The 13,180-nt window shown below is 33.4% G+C and overlaps 2 protein-coding genes and 1 non-coding gene across 3 annotated transcripts; all 3 read right to left on the reverse strand.

Annotated features, from left to right (window-relative positions):
* Positions 1 to 2,557: 2,557 nt before the first annotated feature.
* On the reverse strand, positions 2,558 to 3,873 carry LOC110869577 (protein FAR1-RELATED SEQUENCE 2-like). Its single transcript, XM_035975903.1, has 4 exons — positions 3,692 to 3,873; positions 3,352 to 3,586; positions 2,922 to 3,181; positions 2,558 to 2,855 (listed from the first exon to the last, which is right to left on the reverse strand). The coding sequence occupies exons 1-4, from the start codon at positions 3,871 to 3,873 to the stop codon at positions 2,558 to 2,560; spliced, it is 975 nt and encodes a 324-aa protein (XP_035831796.1).
* A 231-nt stretch (positions 3,874 to 4,104) lies between these two features.
* On the reverse strand, positions 4,105 to 7,689 carry LOC110870841. The gene is made up of 3 exons (XR_004864693.1): positions 7,420 to 7,689; positions 4,468 to 5,272; positions 4,105 to 4,390 (listed from the first exon to the last, which is right to left on the reverse strand). It is a non-coding gene; the product is annotated as an uncharacterized LOC110870841 (transcript).
* A 2,899-nt stretch (positions 7,690 to 10,588) lies between these two features.
* Positions 10,589 to 12,817, reverse strand: LOC110872114 (transcription factor HHO3-like). The gene is made up of 5 exons (XM_022120895.2): positions 12,398 to 12,817; positions 11,979 to 12,253; positions 11,663 to 11,897; positions 11,317 to 11,393; positions 10,589 to 11,205 (listed from the first exon to the last, which is right to left on the reverse strand). The coding sequence occupies exons 1-5, from the start codon at positions 12,537 to 12,539 to the stop codon at positions 10,972 to 10,974; spliced, it is 963 nt and encodes a 320-aa protein (XP_021976587.1). The 5' UTR covers positions 12,540 to 12,817; the 3' UTR covers positions 10,589 to 10,971.
* Positions 12,818 to 13,180: the final 363 nt, after the last annotated feature.

Genomic DNA, 13,180 nt, shown 5'->3' on the forward strand with positions numbered 1-13,180 from the left:
CAACATTTCTTTGTAATCTCCTTCAATCTTGAAGAGAAACAAATATTCATCATTGACAACAGTGCCAAAAAAGAAACAAATAAAGCTAAATATGGGGATGTGCCTGAAAATACAGTAAGTATTCTTACTTATGCTTTTAAAACACAAATATAAACCACCTAATCTTTTTGTTTTGTTTTTTTTTTCTGTAGAGGAATGCTTTGGCAGCTTACCTTAAATCTATTGTACATGAAAAAGCAGATGATATAAAGGGAATAACCCTTGTTAGAATGCAGATGAAATGGAGGACACAATATAATGGCATTGACTGTGGTATATTCACTATGCGTCATATGGAATGTTATCATGGAGAACCAGTCGAAAAATGGGATTGTGGGTTTAACGTGGAGTATGAAGAACCTGCAAGGGGTAAAAACAAAAAAGCAGTCAACAAGCAGACCGCACAACTTGAAGATTTAAGAAGAAAGTTCATCGCGAAGATATTATTGCACGAAATCAACGAACAAAGAGATTATGTAATTGAGGACTCAAAGAAGTTTCGAGACCTCAGTGCGAAACTTAAAAAACAATCCTATGACACTAGTTTAGATAGGATTAAAGACAGGCTTTCTCTTGCTGGTTTACTTTGATTTTGAAATGCTACTTATTATAAAACGCAATGTTTTTTCATTTAACATGTTTTTAATATAACTCATTATTTTCTTGATCTTGCTAGTTACTTTGATTTAGAAATGCTACTTATTATAAAACGCAATATTTTTCATATAACGCAATATTTTGATGATATTTTTAAAATGCACTTATTTGTTTGTTATTTTAAAACGAAATATGTATCCTTTAAAATTATTTAAACATTATTTTGAAAAAAAATTATAAAATATATATACAATTTATAAAACGCAACATTTTAATAGTATGCTATAACTCAACATTGTCAATTTTAATTTTAATATGTTTTGAATATAAAACGCAATGTTTTTTCTAATTATTCATTTCCAAACATATAACGCAATATAATTTATAACTCAATGCAATTTTTTTTAAAATTTTTATAACACAAAAAACAAATTAAAAACATAATTACAATAAGGACAATAATAAAAATAATATATTATAATCTTCTAAAATGAAATGTTATAAAAAATAAAATAATATACAATATATGAATACTGTATGATAGAACTTGATACATTTGATTAGACCAAAAGCCTTAAAAAGCCTTTTGGGTTCCTGATACCAAATACTGTGTATGATTGAACATTCAATTCAAAGAAAAAAATAAAAAATAATCATTTTTATTATTAAAACAGTTGATTCAAATTCCTCTACCAATATATAAGAACAGAAACCCCAAACTATTTTCACATTGCTCTCATCATACACAAAAAATACACCAAATACCTAACACACACAAACCCTAAAATGGCTAATCCACAACTATCAGTTTGGTGGGTTAAAAGAGGCAATTTCGTTCTTCAATTCCTTGATGGAAAAAAATAAAATACCATTCCGTTGCTTCTGTTCTTCATAACTGCAATGAAAATGTTTTGAAAAGAATGAACGAAATAGGTATACCACCTTCTTGTTACACAAATCAAACAACCGCACTGTTCAGAATTCTACACAAGAGATATGGTGATCCGAATCAAACTGCAATTGAAGATGCCCAGGTTACATCTTGGGAGTTCATTGAGGAAACTTTCAAAGGTTCAGTGACTTGGGACGATGGTGAAGTGGAGATGTATGACCCAAAGGACATATCTACCAGTGAGGATCTAAACTTTTTGAATCAGTTATCTGAAATACCAATCATCAACAACTCTGGTAGCAAATTTGCAGAGAAGCTCCAAAACGCAGTAGTCTCACAGGTTGAACTTTGGGTTGAATCTGAAAGTGATGAGGAAATCCCTGATGGAAGCTTAGGGTTCTCATCCGATGAAGAAACAAACTTTGATCCATGAAGCTGATCATGCTTGTAATTTTTCTTTAATTTTGTGGTTTGAAAACATCATGTTTGTGGGTTTAAAAACTATCATCATCTATATAACACAATGTTTATTATATCCAATTGCATTTCTTGTTTAATTTTATGTATGAACTGTATGATAATAAAACGCAATAATCAACAAATACCATTTAAAGTATATTGTATTGTTCTATGTATATAACGGAATAACCAAAAAAAGCTGATAAGTGATTTGGAAATCCCTGATGGAAGCTTAGGGTTCTCATCATTTCTTGTTTAATTTGATATATGATCTGTGTTACAATAAAAAGCAATAATAAAAAAAACAATTTAAAATATATTGTTCTATGTATAAAACGCAATGTTTATGATAACCACTTGCATTTCTTGTTATGATTGTTCTATGTATAAAACGCAATAACAATATATTGTTGTTATAATAAAACGCAATTAAACAAAACAAACTGATATTTATGAAGGATATCTCAAAACGTAGTAACAAAAAGAGATGAAACCTATACATCATAAAACGCAATGACAATTTTTTTTTTACTTATTGATATCTGATTTTGACAGAATTTGTATACATAATTACATTGCATTGCTAGAACCTATAGCATTAGAAGAAACCTTATCTTTACATGTTCGACTGTTATGTCCTTTTCCACCACATACACGGCACGATTTCTGGATCTTTGATGATTTCTGAATTGCAATCTCACGATTAGACTTGATCCTTTTTTGTACACCGCATCCTTTGGTCCTTACTTTGATCGGGACACGAATCATAGAATCAGATTTTTCTATGTTCCCTCCAATATCAGCAAATCTTTCTTTGCGACTATGAGGCGGCGCAACAACCATAACCTCATCCGCTTTATCAATATAACTTTTAATATGATCCCTTTAACGACACAGTTCATCTAAATCGCCAACCAGCCTATTAACAACATACTCATTTGCAACAACGATTTCTCTATAAACTTTATCAATTTCACTATTCCTACCAATTTCATCAAATCGAATATTGGAATGATTTGATCCCACTGAAACAACATCTCTCATCCATCTTCTATGAACATATCTTCTAGGAAACTCACTTATATCCTCATACCGTAATACGTAAAATATATGGCGGCACAATATACCAAATTGTTCAAACCGTTTGCAAGAACAACTTATACTTAAACCATCTTCTTCTTTGCTGTATTGCACCTGTAAATAAGATTAAAAAGCTATATAAAATTAGTGAAATGTAATATAAAACGCAATGAATAATAAATATAATACAGATATAACCATATGATCATATAATGTTAAAACGCAATAAAACATGAAAAATAAAACGCAATAGATATTTAAACAATATAAATTTAAAAAAATACCTTGAAAAAAGAAGTGCATGGCTGTCTGAAATCCTTTATTTCAAAATATTGAACATCACCCACAGTATCAACAGACTTTGACATACACTTTGTAATAGCAGCATCAATTTCAATCTGAATATCCTTAAAAATTGTTTGGGTATATATTTCTGATGCTTGTTTCTCCAATACAAAGTCACTCCAGGGTTTACACTCAATATACCTTGTATCATGATCATTCCTCCTATGCTCATGCCTTTAAATATCCATTGCAATCTCAAAATGAGTGAAAAATTCAACAAGTGTACATCTTGGATTGCAAATCTGACCAAAGAAGTAATTCTCGCTTTCACATCTTGACGTAGTACGCATAAGCCCAGCCAAATCCTCTCCATGGTAATAAGCAGGAATCCAATCAAATCGAAGATCGTACATGTTTTTTAACCACTCATGATTTTCCAATCCAAAAGTAGACATTATTGAATGCCACTCAGTTTCAAAATCTTCTGGAATAATAGTATCATTCCAAACAACATGAGTCATTCTTGTATTAAAATCAGTGTTTGCTGACAAAACAGGACCAACCTGAATAAAAAGTTATAAAATCATTAAACATAAAACGCAATAATTTAAAAACCAATATATTGAAAATGATAAACATAATGCATTGATTGTAAAACGCAATTGTTTTGTAATTCTATTGATAAAAATGTTAGAGGATCTTATTGTATAATACATAAAACGCAATAATAAAACAATTATAAAATTGCAGTTTGTTATATCATAAAACGCAGTTAATACATTTGTCTTCAATTTCTCCCATATATGCCACATACATAACCTATGCCTACTTCTTGGAAGTACATCCTTAATAGCTCTCTTCATTGCAGCATCTTGATCAGTAACAACAACTTTAGGCTCATTTCCAAAAGCATTAACAAAGCATCTTAAAAGCCATCTATACGAATCTGCAGTCTTCGAACCAAGTAATGCACCACCAAATGTGACATTCCTAAAATGATTATCAATACTAGTAAATGGTACAAAAACCAAATCATACCTGAATAAAAAACAAATTAAAAAAGCATTAGAAAAGTTAGAAAAGGATATATAACGCAATAAATCAAAAAAACTTACTTGTTTGATTTATAAGTAGCATCAAAACCAAATATGTCACCAAACACTGTATAATTTTTTTTGATTGCTCATCAGCCCAGAAAAGCCCTTTCAATCTTCTATCTTCACCAATAACATAATCACATGTGAAACCAGGACTACATTCTTTCTTCCTAATAAGACGCCTAACTACCATTTCTGCATCATACTCTCCGATGTAAAGATTCAAATCCCTTCTATAATTCTTACAATCAACTTTACTAGCTCCAACTTCACCAAAACCACCATACATTGTTTTCATAATATTGAATGCTTTAACAGGTCCAATATTGATTGCAGACAATCCAGATATAAAACTTTCTTTCACATAATCGATACTTCTGGCAGCCGGCAAGAAATGAAATCTTCATCTTCAACAAAGATATGATTATGTTCTTCTTCAAAGTAGTAGATTTTAAACATATTATTGTTCTCTAATATTAGTTTCACATAAGCATTGCATCCAACTCTTTTGAACCTCTATTACGTCTAACAATCTTTTTACTATTCTCAACTGAACCAGAATCTATTTCTTTGCTAACATGAAATCCTTCTTTTGAACAGACAATATATCTTATTTTTATTAAACCACCAACATTTTTCCAAGAGGTATTTTTTCTTGCAGAAAAACCTGCAGCAAGTGCATATCTCTGATAAAATGCAAATGCCTCATCAAATGACTTAAAAAGCATTCCAACAGCAGGTGTAATAGATCCACTGACTTTAGATTTGAAAAACTTTCTTTCACTGTTTATGCATACACGTTCCTCCCACTTGGAAATGTTATCTGAAACAATTAAAAAGACTATAAAATGCAATACCTCTTACAGAATAATGTTTTTATTGATAAAACTAAAAATATGTTAATAAAAATTTAAAAAATACAAAACTTTAAAGTTTATAAAAGCATAAAAAGCATAAAAAGCAATACGTCCAGTAAAACGCATCATGTGATCTGAAACACTTTACAAAAAATCATAAAACGCAATACAACCTATATAATAATGTGTTTACTGTTAAATCTCAAAATATGTTAATAATAATTTAGAAATACAGACCTTTAAGGTTTGTATATGAACTATTATCAAATAAATAATAAAACGCAATACATTCAGTAAAACACATCCAATGATGAACAAACAAAAATTGTACAACAATAACAGTTATAGCTTTATATTACATAAATCTTAAACTACAAGTTTGTATGCATATAATTTAATTAATATCATAAGACGCAACTCTTAACTAAAACGCAATAAAATGATGAAGAAACAAAACAAACAAATTATGTTAAATTATACAACAATAACAATTAAACTTATGAAATATCAAATATTAATTATAGAAACACGAATTATAAAACGTAAAACAATGAAATTTGGACAAAAATAACAAAAAATAACTCAAAATTGAAGCTAAACATACCAGCAGAGTCTGACGAAGACATTGAAGTTATCGAATTGACAAACGAAAGAAGATTGATGTTTGAAAAGAGGTGAATTTGCGATCGATGGCGATTTAGGTTTATGGAATCTTCAATTCTGTTATGAGAGTGATGAACTATGAAAAGAAGTAACAGAATCTATAAATTAGAACGAAGATATGATAATGTAAAAAGACGAAAAAGCCCCCGCGTCCAAAAATTTTAAAAAAAGATGATGAACGGCTGAGATTGCTTCCTATCCTTCCTAGCGAAAATTAACTTCCTATTTGATCTTTACCCATGATTATAATGGCTACTAGATTAAATATTAAACATAATATATTTAATCTTATCAGGTAATTGAGGAACAAATTAGCTAAGAAATGGCTAAGCAAGTTAATTGTTCTGCTTTCCTTTACAATAGTAGATAAGATTAAATATAATATCAATACTAATGTATATCCTTTTCTTTAAATAAACAATGACAACCTATTCTTCACTCACCCAAATCTTGGCAAAAAAAAAAAAAAAAAAAAAAAAAAATCAAACATAAAATTTGACCAAGCGATATGTGACACATCACATGGTCTACAAGCAATATGGTCCATTCGTTATCCAAATGCGTATGGGAATGCCTATGAATTATGATGTTCATCAAATTGCCTTTCTCGTTCTAAGTCATAAACATGTGTAAAGTGGAATTGTGATTTACTTTTGAATGCAAAGTATGAGGAATCACACTCGGAGTGGTACCATGTTATATTTTTCAAGTTTTTATTTCACCTTTATCAAGCATACTATAGATTTCATGACGCTTAAAACAAATCTCACATGTTTCGTATATAAGATTGATTTTGTGTCATAAGAAATTGCCTCTAAAATACAATTACATGCTTTCGGCATCTCAATTATTTGTGAGTGAGGGGAGAATAAAAGTAATTGGGTATGAGAAATTATAAGATGGATGACTTCATTGGAAGTATCAACAACGGACATTTATTAGGCGGGTGGGTACAGTGGCGGATCCAGGAATTTTTTTCACTGGGTTCACTTTTTTCATATGACTGAACATAAAAAATTTCGGGTCGGTTCGACAGTTCGGATCGGGTAAGGTTCATCACATAATAAAAGTACGATACAATAATAAAAAGAAAATCGTCATTAGAAATTTAAAAACACATAATATAAAATATGATAGTCTTTACAAATAAAAAAACTACCAAAAGTTGTTATTATAAGAGAATCAAAGAATGAATCAAAACAGAGGAACATGTTCTTCAATATAATCTTTTAAGTTCTGATTGTTATTAGCTTCAATTAGATTTAAAAAACCCACAATAGGGTATTACATTCAACAATTACACATAAAACTGTGAAAAAAATATACCTCAACTGAGAATTAAAGATGTAAACAAACAATATAACACTTATATAACAAACAGATAAGTGCTGAAGGTATAATCAAACCCAATTTATGTAATGATGAAAATCGTATAAAGTATAAAACTTACCTTAATCGCTGACTGGTGTCTGTGTCTGGTGGAGAAGAGGACGGCCGGCAGTCGGCGATCGACGGAGGTGGAGGCGCCTGTGGTTCACCGTTCTCCGTTCACTTCAATGCAGGGACTGCTGCTTTGTTAAAACCTTAATCGCGGTGTCTTCTCTAGTTCTCTGACTGGGTTAATACAATAAAGGAAAAAAAATAAAAAAGGAAAAAAAAGAAATAAAAAAACTGGAACAAAGGAAGCGATGTTGTGTTAAAACCCTAAATGGGTTAATACATTAAAGAAAAAAAGGAAGCGATGTTTTGTACAAACCCTAAATGGGTTAATACATTAAAGGGAAAAAAAAGAAATAAAAAAAACTGGAACAAAAAGGATCAGTATTGCCTCAAACGGGATTCGAACTCGGGTACCTTGGGGAGATTAACGCAGTTCTAACCAGTGGAGAACCAAGGCCTTTTTGTTTATGGGTTCCTTTTATATTTTACTTATGGGTTCATTTTCAGTTTGTTATATATATTTACACTAAAAGTTAAAAACCGAATGGGTTCCTGGGAACCCGTTCTTTATGAATAGGTCCGCCCCTGGGTGGGTGTGGGGTGCGTCCCTTGGTCGTGATGGCCCATCGAGGCCGTCAACACCTCCCCCTAGAAGCTTGGCACGTTGGAATTGTCGGCCAAGAGACGAGGGGACGGGGTTGTGTGGGTTTGAGGGTTTTGGTGATGTTTTTGACCGTTGCAAAAGGCAACAACTAGTTAAAATTTTTTTTGATCACTATATGTATACATTTTTTTACACCAATTCATCCAAACTCTCTCAACTTCTTATAAAAATACTCTCCAACATTTAAAAAGACATGGATTCATACAATCCAAACAACATGAATCCAAATCCGTTCTCGTCAGCCGGCTACGCTCTACCACTCGATCCGAATTGGTCATCCCAATATTCTTTTCCGGATTTCCAACAAGCCTCCAATGCATTCACCCAATTAAACCAAACGCAAATGCAAATGCTAATGTGAAACCCGTTTAACATGCTATTTCAACCACAACCACAACTACAATCATCACCACCACCGTTAGGAACGTCTCAACCGGTAGAAGATGAGGTTGAAGACTACGTGCCCAAAACGCAACCCCAAACTTTCAAACGGAAAAAAAGCAACGGGTATGTGATCATGTCGAGCAAGGCGCCAAACCGAAGCAAATCAATTGGACAAAAATCAAGGAGGAGATATTGGCTAAGGCGTGGGTTGCTACGTCAAATGCCCAATAGTTGGTAAATTTATTACAATTATAAAATGTACGTAACGACCAAACCAGAGAAAGTTTCTAGAAGGAAGTAGTTGAAAATTCCATTCGATAATGGAGCAAGGTCCGTATCGAGATATCGATTCTATCTCTTCCAAGTTTCGGACGATGAATACTACAGGTCCGAAACTTTTGTGGGTTTTATAACAATTTGTATGTACATCGTCCAAGTGGGTGGAACGACGATTGCTTTTTCAAAGAGGCGATGTGTATATACGAAGATCAGTATAGGCATCATTTCCCACGCGTCCGGGCGTAGAATGTTTTTAGGAAATCTAGCAAGTGGGCGCCGATTTCAAATGAGGGTTCAACCGCTAAACAGTCTAAATCTTCAGAGTGTAGAAGTTACTGTATGGAAGGATCTGACGGCCGTTGTCAAATAAAATCAACGACGAGGCGGAATTTGATGACGATAAAAATGAAATTCCAAAGGCGCAACGTCCCATAAGGAGGTACAAAGCCAAAAGGGAGGAAGCTGCTAAAAAAATAAATAAATAAAAAGCCGCATCGAGGAGCAATTCGAAAATGGAAGATTTCATTGCCCAATTCAAAGTATTCACCAAGATCAAGCTGAAAAGGCAAGAGTAAAGAAACATGAAATTGACGAACGACTTAAGTTGAAACAAAAAGCGACACAAATAGAGGAATGGAAGATAATGAGAACCGACATTAACGCGTATACGGAAGAAGACTACCATATTTTGCAAAAAATGAAAGGGCAGTTCCTAATTTTTTTAAATTTAGTAATTTTTTACCATTTTCTTTTAATTATAAGCAATATTGTATTTTTAGTTCAATTTTTTTAAGTTTAAGTTTTATTTTTTTTGAATATAATTAACCAAAAAAACAAGGGGAGACTCGTCACCCACACCTCAAGGCCATCACTAGAGTGTGGTGATGACCCTCCGATGATGTGGTGGTCGATCATCACACCCACCAGCCTTAATGGACTACACATGTTGGTGATGACCAACGTAACCTATAGCATCATCAATAGAGTCATTTTTAGGCATTTTTAAAGAAAGAGAAAATGATGTGTATGAGTGAGATGATTAGTTGGAGGAGAGAGAGTGTGGATCTGTATGTGAGGAAAAATGACAAAAAATGAGTTATGTGAGTGGAGGTGAAGATAGAGGAGAGATAAATGATATTTTTATTAATGTTTGTGAGTAAGTCATAAGAGAGAATGATTTTTATTGGTTGGGCAAGTGCCTATATTACATCTAAAAAGATCAGTTGAAATTTATCCATTGGTGATGCTGTTAGAAGGATTCCACAAAAGTCAAAAAAAAAAAAAATTGTAAAATATGAAGTAAATAAAGCGGTTAGAGATGTTTTTAAAAGGCATAAACTCATGATTGCAAAGTGACAAATTTAAGCAAACAATATTAGTTGATATATGTCGATTTTTAAGGCCATGGGGTATGAGGCTGGGGTTTGGGCGTGGGTTGGGGGAAAACGTTTAAGGCATCACCCCGGGTGGGTTTGGGTTGGGGCGTGGCCTTTGGGGCTTGGCTTTCAAGCCGGGCGTGGGGCGGGGGGACATGCTAGCTGGCTTGCTCTTATTGGCTTGCTCTTTTTGTATTATTTTTTTTTAACAATCTGCCAAGCCCAACCCAAGCCCAACCCACGCCCCGCCATACCCTGGGGACACGTAACCAGACGGTGGGAGGGCTCCCATTCCACGTGTCAACAAATGCCCCAACCCAAGCCCAACCCAAACCCCACCATACCCCATGGTCTAACTTAACCTTATCTACCCACTAATTATTGTCATTGAAATGAGCATATTGGTGTTTTTAACTAGATGAGATTTCATGTGCATGGTATTGTAAAAACAATATAACTTGTAAAAAAAGATCAAGTAAGAGAAACATAAATCTCAATAAGTGAAAAAGTACAAATTGTAAAACTAATATTTGTCATGCAACATTCCAAGACTTCATTACATTTTGTCATGTACACTCTCACACCTATAACTATAAACATAAGAAATTGTTAAGGTCTTAGACGTTAAAAAAATCTAATAGATAGAAAAGGAAAAAATGATAGTGATGAAACAAACATTAAGAGTAGCCTTATACCCAAGAATCTTTCACAAAAAAATCACATTACTCTATATAACAAACATGTAGCCGGTGTGGTAGCTAAGAAACCCCGAAATCAATCTGGTGACTTGGTGAGAAGATAGGTTGTGATCTGCGACAACTATTGCTACGTACATTTCTCATCTAAATAGGGCTCCTGCTTAAATGCGTTGTTTTGTTTTGTATGAAGATGCGATTATAGACGGCGGTAGAGAAGCTATTGGAGCATATACCACCTTTGAACTATTGACACCATTTGTTAGCGGAGACGAAGAGGCATTGGGGGTATACCCTTGTGGTGGCATCCATATTCGGCCAACCACCGCTAGCTGGGGAGTATGTGTGTCGACGTTTTCAATTGTAGGATTCAACCTTCTTGTATGCAAACGATATTTCTGTTTAGAACCAAAGGTTTAGAACGCGAGTTATTAAATCATGCACCAGACCTATGCTAAACATATTAGTAGTAATATATAGTGTATGTAACATACAATTAAAACACAAACCTGTAAGTGACTTTTTATTTCATCATTTGTCAGCCCATTGACCTTCATTATTTCCCTAATTTGTTTTGGTGTAGCAACTGCAAGGAAAAAATGTTATCATTTCATTATGATCACATTTACAACTATATATATTATTAAAAGAAATAAACTTTTAGAAAAATAATAAAATTTGGGGTTGGCTAAATGTAAAGCTATATGCTAAACACAAACTTAAAAGTTTGAGACATGAAATGATTAGTTTAGTATCGGAAGGGAGTACATTCAGTAAAAACAATAACGATAGCTACGTTTTTAACAACCCGTTAATCGTATAATTAAGTCTATTAACAATGAAAATTAATCATACCGTGAGCACCACCAAGTTGTTGAAGAGCATGGAGGAACCTTCGGTGCAACTCTGGAGACCAACACCTCCTTTCTTTCTTATTAGACCTTCCTTTATCTCCACCGTCGTTGCCGCCACCCCCACCGCCATCTGTGTCTGACGACGAACTGATGGATATCTTTTTCTTCTCAAAAGTATGAAAACTGTCACACCCATTCCTTTGTTCATCCATAGTCAACTTCTTCATAAACAAGTCCTAAAAGAAATAAAAAATAACCAAAATAAAACTCCAGTCTTTAATATTATTTACTTAGAAACATAAACTTTGTTTATTTACCTCTTCATATATTGGATCTGGGGCTTGAATTGAGAGTTGAGCAGATGCAAGCCAGTCTTTGCTACCAGTAAATAATTCATTGGATAACTGCTGCTTTTGTTGCTCCTGATCATCAATATCTTCATTTGTAGATGAAGTTGACTTCATGGGAATAAACTCTTCCAAAACTGGATACTCACTTGATGTTTGATCACAAAAATAATGATCAGATTGACCATTGAAAGGCTCGGTGATCATCGTCGTCTCCGACATTTGTTGTTTGCATCTTTCAATAGCTACATACCCACAAACCAATTTTCATTAACAACCAAAAGAAACTATACTCTTATTCTTTTTATTAATAAAATTTACCAGGGTACCGTCCCCTTTCGTGAAAAGAGTATAATCTATCTAGCGAAAACGCTTATTATCAAACGTACCTTGCGAAACAAGTTCAAGACAAAGCGGAAGCTCGCGTTCGAATACTCGAATCTTTTTAAGTTCTTCATCTAAAGCTCCAATATACTCTTGACATTTCTGCATTTTTTCTCTAAACTCACTTGGTTTTTTGAAAGAAACCATCCTATGAATTCTCTATAAAAATACCCACACGAACTATTGTTAGATTAGACTGACTGACAGTTATATATATAAGGGGATCAAATATGGGATGGTAACATAGAGATATACGTACGGTTTGTACGAGAAATTACAAGGATCTAAACTGGAATTAGAAAGAGGAATAAACTTGGAATACGAGATAATTATATTAATATTCGATAAAACGAAATAGAGAGAGAATTTGGTGAGTTATTTTTCTTGGAGAAAAGCTTCGTAGAAATCGGAAAGGTATCGAAGTCGGGGCGTCGCGTACCCAAACAGACCTGTCAAATGATTTAAATCCTTTACTATATAAAGAGAAATTAAAGTGAAAATTTATATATACTGACTGACAATATTTTATGTAGTATTTCATGTTAGGGTGAAGGGGGTGCACACCTAATAGGTGAGTGCCCTCTCTTACGCCAAACCAATCCCCGTGTGCCACGTCAACTCCCCTCTTAAACTCCCCTAACACCCCAATTTGATGGCGCCACTCCCCTCTTAACTACCCTTGTTTTTTTATTAAAAAAAAAAAAAACAAAATTGTTTGATTGGTTGGAAAAATGGGCCCCACCATATGTCAGGCTCCCCTGTCACACCCCCAAAATCCACCTGCGGAT

This window comes from Helianthus annuus, chromosome 8, assembly GCF_002127325.2.
Source record: "Helianthus annuus cultivar XRQ/B chromosome 8, HanXRQr2.0-SUNRISE, whole genome shotgun sequence".
Lineage (NCBI taxonomy): Eukaryota > Viridiplantae > Streptophyta > Magnoliopsida > Asterales > Asteraceae > Helianthus > Helianthus annuus.

Excerpts from the sequence above, each read along its gene's own strand:
- LOC110869577 (XM_035975903.1), bottom strand. The coding sequence starts at position 3,873 with ATGACTCATGTTGTTTGGAATGATACTATTATTCCAGAAGATTTTGAA. Across the intron at positions 3,587-3,691 it reads GCTGGGCTTATGCGTACTAC|GCATGAGCATAGGAGGAATG; the intron begins GTCAAGATGTGA and ends GGATATTTAAAG. Across the intron at positions 2,856-2,921 it reads GAAATCGTTGTTGCAAATGA|TTATATTGATAAAGCGGATG; the intron begins GTATGTTGTTAA and ends TCATATTAAAAG.
- LOC110872114 (XM_022120895.2), bottom strand. The coding sequence starts at position 12,539 with ATGGTTTCTTTCAAAAAACCAAGTGAGTTTAGAGAAAAAATGCAGAAA. Across the intron at positions 12,254-12,397 it reads TCTTGAACTTGTTTCGCAAG|CTATTGAAAGATGCAAACAA; the intron begins GTACGTTTGATA and ends GTGGGTATGTAG. Across the intron at positions 11,206-11,316 it reads AAATAAAAAGTCACTTACAG|AAATATCGTTTGCATACAAG; the intron begins GTTTGTGTTTTA and ends GGTTCTAAACAG.